This window comes from Mirounga leonina, unplaced genomic scaffold, assembly GCF_011800145.1.
Source record: "Mirounga leonina isolate KUSES-001 unplaced genomic scaffold, KU_Mleo_1.0 Mir_173, whole genome shotgun sequence".
NCBI classification, from domain to species: Eukaryota; Metazoa; Chordata; class Mammalia; order Carnivora; family Phocidae; genus Mirounga; species Mirounga leonina.
The window spans coordinates 57,298,122-57,310,503 of NW_023270447.1; the positions used below are offsets into that span (position 1 = coordinate 57,298,122).

Below are 12,382 nucleotides of genomic sequence, written 5' to 3' on the forward strand. Positions count from 1 at the left end.
TCATAAGGTAGGTATTAATAAATGACTACAAAATGCTGACTGACAACACAAGAAATTAAAATATAAAGAGGCACAGAATTCTATTCATTTTAAATTGGCAGCAAAAAGATTAGTTGAAAAATGGGGTGAAAGGGTAGAGAAGTCCTTTTTTTTAACACTATTTTATTTTTACTTAAATTTCAATTAATTAACATATAGTATATTATTAGTTTCAGAGGTAGAGTTCAGTGATTCATCAGTCTTACATAACACCCAGTGTTCATTACATCACATGCCCTCCTTAATGTCCATTACCCAGTTACCTCATCCCCCCAACCCCCTCCCCTCCAACAAAAATGCAATTATTCAAGCAGGGTGGTGGAGATATGAGTGTTTGTTTTGTTATTATTATTCCCTACATCATTAGTAAAGAGTGGAGGGTGCATAGAAAGAAAAAAAAAAAAGACTTAAATGAAATGATCCAATGTAGCAAGTTGGTGGAGTTACAGGTATGTACCCCTTCCCAATTTATACACAGACACACATAAAATTTTTTTCTGCAGTTTCTAAGTTTTCTACAGTAAGCATTTATTACTTTCACATATACATTCACAAAGTTATGAACAGCAAAAAGAAAAAGAAATAAGCATTAACTAGTACCTTTGCTCCAGCCACTAGAGACCCTATCTTGCCTTCCCCTCCCCACTCCCAAGTCATTTTGCTGTAGGAAGAAGTATGCTGCTTCTGCAGGTATTCAGATTCTCCACAATTCAAGTCCAATTGCACAAAGCTTTGGACAAATGTAAAGATATTGTTAGCATTAATTATTAGCATAAAAGTTAATACATTTTTGACTGAAGCTAATTAAACTTTAACTGCCACTAGCTACCCCATAACACAGGTAGCAGAGGAAAAGAATTCAGTCAAGGAAGACAGCAAGAGTAGCACGCTTCACCATCCTCCCCCAAAGTCTGAGGCCAGAATGTTGAAATATGTGAATGGGAGATGCAGATCTCTAGTCTCCAAATCCTCACCACTGCCAGCCACCATGGGGTATGCACTGATGCGTGACAATGACCAACTCTGGAGAAGCCTCTATTCCAAAGCTAACCAACAGCCAGTCCCCTCAGTACTCAAACTATCTCCTTATTCCTCAAGAAGAACAAGGGCTGTCAGGCCCTCTAATTCCTTCATCTGAGGATTGGCTTTGTCCCAGCATTTGCTTCTCCAATATTCTCCAATAATACAAAACTTTCACAGAATGTTTTTGGTCCCGTCCTATAGCATTTCTACCCCAATTATGGTAGAGGAAGATATCTGAAGAGGTGCATCAATATTCTACTCACTCAACATACATTTACTGAAGGCCTATTACCAGGGAACATGGGCAGTGACATGGCTCTTGGGGGGCTCATGGTTCAGCAGGTAATAAATATGTGTAAAGAAATGTGCTAAGTTCTAGGAGGACATATGAAAGGATGCTATGATAAAACAAAGAAATAAAGCACAAACTACCTGGAAGACAGCCTGAGAGAGCTTTACGAGAGGTGGCAGTGGAACTGAGTCCTAAATAATGAAGTGGCAAGCAGACGGGGATCAAGGTACTCCAGACAGTGTAAACTGAATATATAAAGGCTCAGAAATGAGCAAGCATAATAGCTTTGATGAATCTCAAGTAAGTTGAGGCAGCTGAATATTAGGTGGGAGATATGACTAGAAAGTAGGTAGGGGCAAGATTAAAGAAGAGCTTATTATGCCACACTAAGGAACTGGTTTTTATTCTGGAAGCAACCGAGGACCACTAAGGAATTTTAAGCAGAATATGCTTATCATCACCTTCTGGAAAAAAATCACACTGACTGGGGTGCCTGGGTTCCTCAGTCTGTTGAGCGTTGACTCTTAATTTTGGCTCAGGTCGTGATCTCAGGTTTGTGAGATCAAGCCCCATGATGGGCTCCGCACTGGGTGTGGAGCCTGCTTGAGATTCTCTCTCCCCTCTCCCCCCTCAAAAAAAAAAATCACCCTGACAGCACCATGAAGGGTGAATTAGAAGGGGACAAGCATGGATTAAAGGCAAAAAGACTCATAAAGAGGCTCCAGGTAAGGAAAAGAGGATCTGAATTAAGGTGACAGTGGTAATAGAGAAAAAACACTAAGTCAAAGAGGGTTAAGAGAAAGATAACTGGAAGATCTGCTCACTGAATTGATCTGGGAAAGTGAGAAAGAGGTGAAAAATACAGGATGGTCCCCAGATTTCTGGCTTGGGCACAGATGGTGGAACCATTAACCAGGACAGGAGATAAAGGGTGATCACACTTTAGATGATACATTGATACGCTGAGACACTTGTCAAATATTCAGATGGATGTCTAGTAATTAGAAATGTAGGTCTGAAGTTCAGAAAAAAGGTGTGTGTTAGAGCTATAGATTTTAGCATTTGTTAGTATAATGAAAGCCTTGGCATGGCTAAAAGCATCCAGCATGAAATACAAAAAACAAGAGGAGAACCATGGATAAAACCTGGAGAACATCATGGTTTAGGAAACTTGCAAGGAGACGTAAGAAACAACAGCTGTTGAAGCAGGAAAGAATCAAGAAAAATGGTGTCACAGAGAACAAAGAAGTTTTGAAAAGACAGTGGATAGAGTTAAATGCTATAAGAAAAATGACTAAAGGGCGCCTGGGTGGCTCAGTCAGTTAAGCGACTGCCTTCGGCTCAGGTCATGATCCTGGAGTCCCGGGATCGAGTCCCGCATCGGGCTCCCTGCTCGGCGGGGAGTCTGCTTCTCCCTCTGACCCTCCCCCCTCTCATGTGCTCTCTCTCTCATTCTCTCTCTGTCAAATAAATAAATAAATAATAAAATCTTTAAAAAAAAAAAAAAAAGAAAAATGACTAAAAATATCCCCTAGATTTTAGAAGGAAGATCACTGGTAACAACAGCAAGAACAGTTTCAATGAAGATGGAAGTAGAACCTCACTACAAAGCGTTGAAGAGTAGAAAGTGAAAACTGTAGACCACTTTTACACAATGTTTAGTGATAAAGTGGAGAAAGGGCATTAAATCTAGAGAAGAGGGAGAGAGGGGGTGCCTGGGTGGCTCAGTCCTTAAGCGTCTGCCCTTGGCTCAGGTCATGATCCCAGGGTCCTGGGATCGAGCCCCACATCAGGCTCCCTGCTCAGCGGGAAGCCTGCTTCTCCCTCTCCTGTTCCCCCCTGCTTGTGTTCCCTCTCTGGCTGTCTCTTTCCCTGTCAAATAAATAAAATCTTAAAAAAAAAGAGAGAGAATAGGGAGAGAGGATATATTCTGGAATAGAAGCACATTACTCCCATCTCTGAAACAAAAGGTAAGAATGTGTGTAAATGAGTCACTCCTCCTCCTCCTCAAGTTTCTGTGGTTTCATCCAAGTGCTCATATATCTCTCTTCCACTGGGTTTCAACTATTTCTTGCTGTTCTCGCTCTTGCATTTCTCTTTCATTGTTTCTTATATGTGAAAATACCTGTTAATAATTCGTCTTGGGAATCTATAATGGAGAGATGCCACATAAATGCAAGATACCTGTTTTTAAGATGGGACATATTTTGATAGCTGTTAATCTCCGTATTTCATACTGAAGATGGTGACACATTCACCACAAAAGGACAACAAAATTGAGAAAACGGCAACAGGAGGGTCATGGTTGAAAAAGGAAGAAAGGGAAGGAAGGAAGGAAAGGAGGGAGGGAAGAAAGAAGGCTTACAAGGAAACAGAGAAGGGAAAGGAGGCGGGAAGAAGAGGAGGAGGGGAAGGAGAAAAGGAAGAAGAAACAGAAATGGAAGTGAGACACTGCATGTTGGGGAAGGATCAAGGACACACACATGGTTGTGAAGCTGAGCTAGCTGATCCTAGATCAAGGCAGAGAATGCTTGCTACTGTCCAATTTCTTCCCAAGTGAAAGGAGAATGACCAGTACTACCATTCTCAAACAGCATGACCACCTACCACAAGAAAGAAATTTAGTACTCTCGGGTGCCTGGGTGGCTCAGTTGGTTAAGCGACTGCCTTCGGCTCAGGTCATGATCCTGGAGTCCCTGGATCGAGTCCCGCATCGGGCTCCCTGCTCAGCGGGGAGTCTGCTTCTCCCTCTGACCCTCCTCCCTCTCATGCTCTCTGTCTCTCATTCTCTCTCTCTCAAATAAAAAAAAAAGAAATTTAGTACTCTCATTTTTTTTTTCATTACTCAAAGGAAAGGCAGATTTAGTTTCTTATTTCCTTGCTGGTTTAAACTGGTTGGCATTCACACTCCTTACCCTCTTTAACAAACTGATGGTTATCTCAACTGGCACAATCTTTCCATCTTTAATGTACTTTTCAATGAGTTCACCATACTGTGAATCTGGGTTCTTCCTTTCATCACGAAGAAGTTCTCCTGCAGAAAGGTGTGTGTAACCATATTTCTGAAAGAAACAACACATAGGGGAAAAAATCAGAATACATTCAACCCAGGGATGCCTGGGTGGCTCAGTCGGTTGAGCATCCGGCTCTTGATTTCGGCTCAGGTCATGATTTCGGATCGAGCCTCACGTCTCAGTGCTCTGCACTCAGTGTGGCGTCTGCTTGTCCCTCTCCCTCTGCATTCAGTGTGGCATCTACTTGTCCCTCTCCCTCTGCTCCTCCCCTGGCTCACACGTGCGCACACGCACGCGCTCGCTCTCTCTCTCCCTCTCTCTTGTTCTCAAAAAAAAAAAAAAAAAGAACACATTCAACCCAGTGGTAGGACTATCAATTTTTTTCCTTCATGTTAATTTCTATAGTCTAACTTTTCTACAATAAATAAGATTTGCTTGTATATTAAACTAATAAACAAATTTTAAGAGATTTCATACAATCAAGTTTGCTTAAAAAACATTCTTAACCTGGTAGGGCATGGTAGCTATAATGTTCACACACCAAGAAATCATCCCAAAATTTATGTAACTATTCAAGCATTAACATTTCATTGTAATCCTTCAGAAACACAAAGTTTAAATGTCATTAATAATGTCCAAAGAAATGCCTAACAAAAACCTATATAATTCAAGGCAAAAAAAAAAAAACAAAAAAACAAAAACTCACCACTGCTGGCTATACCCACCTTCTACAAAATGCTTCCCTTCCTTAAACTCAGCACATCTAAACTGAATTCATCAGCATTTACACTAACCCTGTTTTTCTGGTCTGTTCCCTTTCTTGGTAAATAGCACAAGTCCTACCTCCTCCACAAAATTAACTTTCCTGACCACCCTTGAAAGTGGTCACATAATCAAACAGTGTCTTCAAGTACCACAGTCTCTCTACCTAGACCAGTACCTTCCTTACCATTCTTAAAAGTCCATCTCCTCCTTCTCTAGTTGCAACTAGAGGTCTCATCTGTAAAATGGGAATACAGATACCTATTTTATAAGTTAGTGGTGATGACTGAATGAGATAACGTACATAAACTGCCTACCAAGAGCCTGACGCATAGTATGAGATAAAAGTCATCAATTACCTTCTTGCCATTATGAAGATACTTATCTTAAATAATCTAGAAGCATTTTTATATGTATATATATGCCATTTTTATATTCTATATATACATACACACACACACACATATACATGCACAGACCTGCATGTGTACTCACTTTAATGGTTTCTATGGAAAGACCAATCAAGAGGCTTAAGTGAAATAACAGGTATGAAAAGCCTATGAAAGGTCAGTAGAATAGTATTATTATGATTGCGATGATCATTATTATGTAGGACTACAAATGATGCATTAGGTCAGGGTATAGGGTAATAGTTGAACTAAGTCATATGAGATGCTATAGTGTTGTTCTGCCATTTCCCCATGACTGGAATGAAAAAACAATGCAGATCTAAGAAACAATTCTGAATAATGAAAAGCTTCTTCCGCCACATGAACATACACATTCCCTGTTATTAAATCAAAAGAACTATAAAATCTATTTTTAAAAACGTTTTGGGGGTGGCACCTGGGTGGCTCAGGTGTTAAGCGTCTGCCTTTGGCTCAGGTCATGATCCCAGGGTCCTGGGATCGAGCCCCGCATTGGGCTCCCTGCTCCGCAGGAAGCCTGCTTCTCCCTCTCCCACTCCCCCTGCTTGTGTTATTTTTCTCGTTGTGTCTCTGTCAAATAAATGAAATCTTTAAAAAAAAAAAAAAGAAAACGTTTTTGGGGCGCCTGGGTGGCTCAATCAGTTAAGCCGAGGACTCTTGATTTCGGCTCTGGTCATGATCTCAGGGTCATGAGATTGAGCCCCAAGTTGGTTCCATGCTCAGCGCAGAGCCTGCTTGTCTCTCTCCCTCTGTACCTCCCACCACTTGCTCGATCTCACTGTTTCTCTCTCAAATAAAAATCTTTAAAGAGATTTTTTAAATAAGTAAATAAAAAGAACACTTTATATTAAAAAAAAGTTTTTACTTTCAAATATCAGAGCACTCAGAACTATATTCAATTTTCAGTTACAACAATCATCTCACCCCAAATTCTTAAGACTCCCTAAATGGGTTTTTATCTCATCCATAGTTAAGTGCATAATAAAAATTTAATGTCTTAAATTTATTAATTTCAATATTAAGATTTGATGAAGCCCACATTCCCACTCCCATTTTAAAGTAGAATGTTTCAATCGCACAGTTCATGAAAGCTCTCAATTACACAGATTATGGTGAGACTTCTTTTTTTGGATTGCAGAAGCCATACATTCTTTACCCCCTTTTTGATTCTAAACATTGTTGGCTAGCTTGTTCTCACTGACTAAAGTAAGCAAGCAAGCGGCAAGGCAGTCAGCAAAGGAAAACAAACTCTAAACAGTTTATTTGCTGACTAAAATTGGGCATAACGTTGGATGAGAAGAAACAAAACCACAGTGTCACTCGTGTCTCTTAGTCATACAGCCCATTCCATTAGAATAATCAAAAGTGTATTTTGTCGTTGTAATAGGCTTAAAAAAAAAAAAAACCCTCCCATGGTTTACAGAAAATGGAAATACAAAATGTTTAATTATTTAAACTGTTATTCTAAAATTATTTCCACACCACACCATTTCTAAATGCTACTTTGATCACCAAGCATAAGGAAACTTCTGAAAGATGGGTGTAGAAAAGACTATAAAAAATGAGGCGTGACCCACGTTCCCACTCACTATTATAATTTTCAAAAAGCATTCTGCAACTAGTGTCTATAAAATTTTATAGCAGCTCCATTTTCTACAGCTTACTTTGTTTCCTACTTGGAAGTTTATGCTTGCTGGATATTCTCATCTGGTCTAGAGATTATAGCATATGGTAATATTGAATAAATGCAGAGACAAACAGTACTAAACAATGGCAAATGCTTAGTGAAACACCCAACTACGCAGACTGCTCTGTAGGGACTGCCTCTGCTGCATGAACAACATACATTTAGAAGTCCAGCTACTAATCTAGAAATCAGTACATAGGTGTTGATTTCCTGACACTGGTGTACTCAAATTTGCAAGCTTTATATTGCATTAAAATGGGTTTTGGCATATTACTTTTTAAAAAGAGAAACCAGGCGTAAACTGTAGAGGTATACAAATGATATTTTAAAAAACAATTACACATAGTTTGTCAAAAAGAGAGAAAACAACCTTATCTGCAAAGTCTAAGGAAACAAGGAATCTAAATAAATATAACCATGTCAGATCTATACATGTGTCTTCCTATTTCTCATCCACATTCCATTTTTAGAAATCCTCTATTTACTGCTTTTTTATACTATATTTTTCTTTAGGATTTTGCTGAAGCTTTCCTTTTACCACAGAGTTTCTACAACAAAAAAGCAACTATCACTTACACACTAGCTATTATGGTATTTTAATAACAGTTAGACTTTAAGGAGCATGTTTTTAAAGCATTCTGTTGTCATTAAGTAGTCAGGGATGCCAATTTTGAGGAAAGCAAGAATGGCTATTTCCTAGGCTTAACCAAAACTTTTTCACATTCTCTGAAATTTCCTAGCAATTAAAACCTAGTGGGTCACTAACTGCAGTCTTAAGAATAACATTCAAAACCACAGCAGGTTATAAATACTATAAAATACAATAAATACAATTACAAGCTACTATTCAACTAAAAAAATAAAAATAGTTTTCTAGTGACAAATATATAAACTCAATTCATTTAGAGTAATGGTCTAAACTTTTTACTTTCATTTTCTCCTTTAAGAAACCGAAAAAAACAACTCAATAAATTTTCATAAACCACATACTAAGATTTGGAGGGAGAAAAAAAAAAGCACCATGTTCTCAATAAGGACAGAATGGCACTCTATTTTACTAAGTGAATGCTGACAACTTTATGATATCAAATCTCCAATCATCTTGACGGACTTCTTTCACTTCTTAGCAATCATCCTTCTTTCTTAATTTGGGTAACGTGGTTCTATGTGAACAAAAACAACAATAAAAACGATCAAAAACAAAACCACAACAACAAAAAAGAGTTCAAGATAAAACTGATGTGGGGTGCCTGGGCTGGCTCAGTCAATTAAGGTTAAGTGTCTGCCTTGGGCTGAGGTCATGATCCCAGGGCTCTGGGATTAAGCCCCACATAGGGGTCCCTGCTCTGCAGGGAGCCTGCTTTTCCCTCCCTCTCTGCCTCCCCCCCTGCACCCCCCTGCCCCAGTTCGTGGTCTCTCTCAAATAAATAAATAAAATCTTTAAAAAAAAAAAAAGGGTAAAAATGATGCATAAATGACAAGTCCTTGGAGGCAAGAAGAGATCCAGATGCCAGACACCTCCTCCAGTTAGTGTGGCAATTAGAAAGTACCACGGGGGGGCGCCTGGGTGGCTCAGTCGTTAAGCCTCTGCCTTTGGCTCAGGTCATGATCCCAGGGTCCTGGGATTGAGCCCCGCATTGGGCTCCCTGCTCCGCGGGAAGCCTGTTTCTCCCTCTCCCCCTGCTTGTGATCCTGCTCTCACTGTGTCTCTCTCTGTCAAATAAATAAATAAAATCTTTAAAAAAAAAAAAAAAGAAAGAAAGTACCACGGGGGCACCTGGGTGGCTCAGTCGGTTAAGCGTCTGCCTTTGGCTCAGGTCATGATCCCGGGGTCCTGGGATGGAGCCCCGCATCGGGCTCCCTGCTCAGCGGGAGGCCTGCTTCTCCCTCTCCAACTCTCCCCGCTTGTGTTCCCTCTCTCACTGTCTCTGTCAAATAAATAAATAAAATCTTTAAAAAAAAAAAAAAAGAAAGTACCACGGGACTGCTTCTCAGCCTCACAAGAAAGGGCACATAGATATATTAGATATAAATATATTTTTAATGCAACTGTGTGTGTTAAAATTATTGGGTGTCCTTTAAATAGTGGACACATCTATGAAGCATTTAAGGCTAAGTGTATTTTGCATTCCCTAGAATATTAGTGAACCTTAAAATCTTAATTTTGGTTATGTACTATCAACAATGCACCTTCAGCAAAACACCTAGAAATGCTGCAAGGACTATCCAAAGCCATCCATACTCACCAGTCTGGTGCTTGTTGCAAACAACAGCTTTAGAGCCTACAGCCTCCCAGCAACATTTTATGTACGCCTATCATTCATTTCAAAGGCTTTCCAATAGAACTTTTTCCAATTACTCTAAATTGATAAGGATCTTCCAAGAACAGAATCTGCCAGTCTTGGGGAACTTACATTACTTTGAATGTAAAAACCGACACAGTGCCCAGATGCTTAAAACTGGTCAAATGTTTAAGGTTCCTTCCAGTTTCACCCACAGAGGGTTTGAAAAAGGGTCTTCCCTATAATCACCATTAAAGAAAGGTTAGCATTAAAAGAAAAAAAAAAGACTATCCAGTGTGAGAAAAGCTGAGTGTAATAGTTGACTTAAGTTGCTAGAGGATTTACAATCTCATTTTTAGTGTGCCCTCACTGTATTTCCAAATGTATTCATTGTATTTCATACGCCTATTTAATTGCTAATCTACATATTAACTATAAACTATGGAAGTTATAAACTGAGCTAAATCTTTTCTTAAACAAAAAGCTTTAACAGACAGATTTTAAATTAACATGAAGCATACTTCTTTTTCTAATTAAAGAGTGATATTTTAAAAGCTTATATTCTGAAAAGAGGAGGGATATAATCCATTCAGCTGCACACAATTATAGCACTATTCATTTTCCTCGATGTTCTGCTCTTCATATAAGAAAACTTTAATTCAGGCAATCCTTGGAACTTACTCTATTTTTTTTTTAAACATTTTTATTTATTTATTTGACAGAGAGAGACACAGCGAGAGAGGGAACACAAGCAGAGGGAGAAGCAGGTTTCCCACTGAGCAGGGAGCCCAATGTGGGGCTCGACCCCAGGACCCTGGAATCATGACCTGAGCTGAAGGCAGACGGCTTAACGACTGAGCCACCCAGGCGCCCCTGGAACTTACTTTAAATCCATAAATATTTACTGAGTGTCTAGGAAGTGCCAGGTCATGTGCTGATTCAGGGAAGGTAAATAGGATGTAATAGTGACCTGCATATATAAAGTGACCGGAGCCCTACTATTAACTAATAAGGTAATTCTTCATACTTGAACAACTTTTCCTAAGGAATTCAGTCTTTACCAGCACCGTCTGCTTGGGGAAGAAGTTGATTCTTCAGAGCAGGTGGCAAGAAGACAGAACAATATATAAAACTTAAAGCAAGGGTGAGTTAGAAGCCACCCAACACTGTTTCCCCACCTGTGTAAGCCTGCATATCCCTCTAACAGTTTGCAAAAGGCTCTCAGATAACTGAGGATTTGGGTACCTGATTTACATACCGAATGGCCCCTACAGCCTGTGAACTGGAATTTTCACACTCCAATTTCATTCCAGTTGGTCATTTCCAGTACTTCTCTTTTAATTCATCTCACCCATTCTTAATCAATCTGTATTCCCTACATTACAAGGAGATGGAAAATGGTCAAAGATGAAGACCAGGCCCAGAAACCTCCTGGGATTCCAGGAGCTCAGAAGCAATAATTTGAAAACTTTCAACACTAATGAACAGGCACAGAAGTCTTGTTAATCTTAGAAAACATTCTCTGATCTTGTTAACTGAATGATCAATTCATACAGTCACTGTAGGGTCTACAAGCTATACACTCATACCACTACAACCCAAATATTGTTGCAGGTGGCATAAGAACCTAGAGTTCAGTTAAGTCATTTCCTGTGAAAACACTTGGAGGACATATATCAAACCATTCATATGAAGCCCTTGCCTCTATTTCACATTAGAAAAGAGAGGCTTTTAAAATATTAAGCAAGCCTAATTGTATATATTATTTTTAAAAAGTGAATAACATTAAAATCAGAATATCATTACCTACGGAATACCAAAAGTAATAAAGTCACCCTAAGAGATATAACTATTTGAGAATGCAATTTGTAAAAAGCCTCATCACAAAATAACAACATTTTAACAGCTCAGGTTCTCCTTAAGGGCTAGAATTTATTTGGATTTACAAATCCACTCTTGAGTAAAATGTGCAAAGGATACCAAACTCTGAATTCAATAATATATACAAACAGCATTTGAGCATCTGCAAAATTATCAAACTAATGGAGAAATGCACTTAGAGAAACAAAGTATTCAGCAAGAACCACAAGGACATAAGAGCTTTGCATGAAGTCACATCCTTGGAACACTGACCTGAAAGTTAAGGGATTAGTTTTAAGACTAAACTCTGTCACAACCCTGTGTGACACTGGAAAATTATGTAACCTTTCTTAGATCTCAGCTTCTTCATTTCTAAAACACAATATCTATACTATCAGAAATAATATCTACACTACACTATCAGCTACAGCAAAGTATTGTTATTAGCTATTACAACTAGAGGCATCTCCTTAAGAACATACTCCTAAATACATGGTCTACATTGCTAGATTTAAGACCTACTATGAGAGCATTCACGTCAGGGAGAAGTTAGACAAACACATTCAGATTATTCCTGGAGCAAAGTCCAAAATAATCAGCGGCTAAACTACAAATTACATACTAATTAAGGAAAAGAACTACCAAACAGGCTCAACAGCATACAAATGTACACAAGAAAGGAGCAAAGTCAACGAATAACTACAGAACAAGTATAGTATGATAAATGACAATCCAATCCACTATGCAAATAGCCTCAAACAGAGGCTCCAAAAATTGGCAGCAGAGATATATTTGAGTACATTAAAAAATTTATGAGAACATGGGGCGCCTGGGTGGCTCAGTTGGTTAAGCAACTGCCTTCGGCTCAGGTCATGATCCTGGAGTCCCTGGATCGAGTCCCGCATCGGGCTCCCTGCTCGGCAGGGAGTCTGCTTCTCCCTCTGACCTTCCCCCCTCTCATGTGCTTGCTCTCTCTCATTCTCTCTCTCAAATAA

At 39.2% G+C, this 12,382-nt stretch overlaps 1 protein-coding gene across 1 annotated transcript in view; it reads right to left on the reverse strand.

Moving 5' to 3' along the window:
* Positions 1–12,382, reverse strand: part of CMPK1 (cytidine/uridine monophosphate kinase 1) — a 38,448-nt gene that overhangs the window by 4,054 nt on the left and 22,012 nt on the right. The window contains exon 2 of the mRNA XM_035018616.1: positions 4,270–4,416. Within this exon, the coding sequence (XP_034874507.1) occupies positions 4,270–4,416 (147 nt within the window). The remainder of the gene's footprint in view (positions 1–4,269; positions 4,417–12,382) is intronic.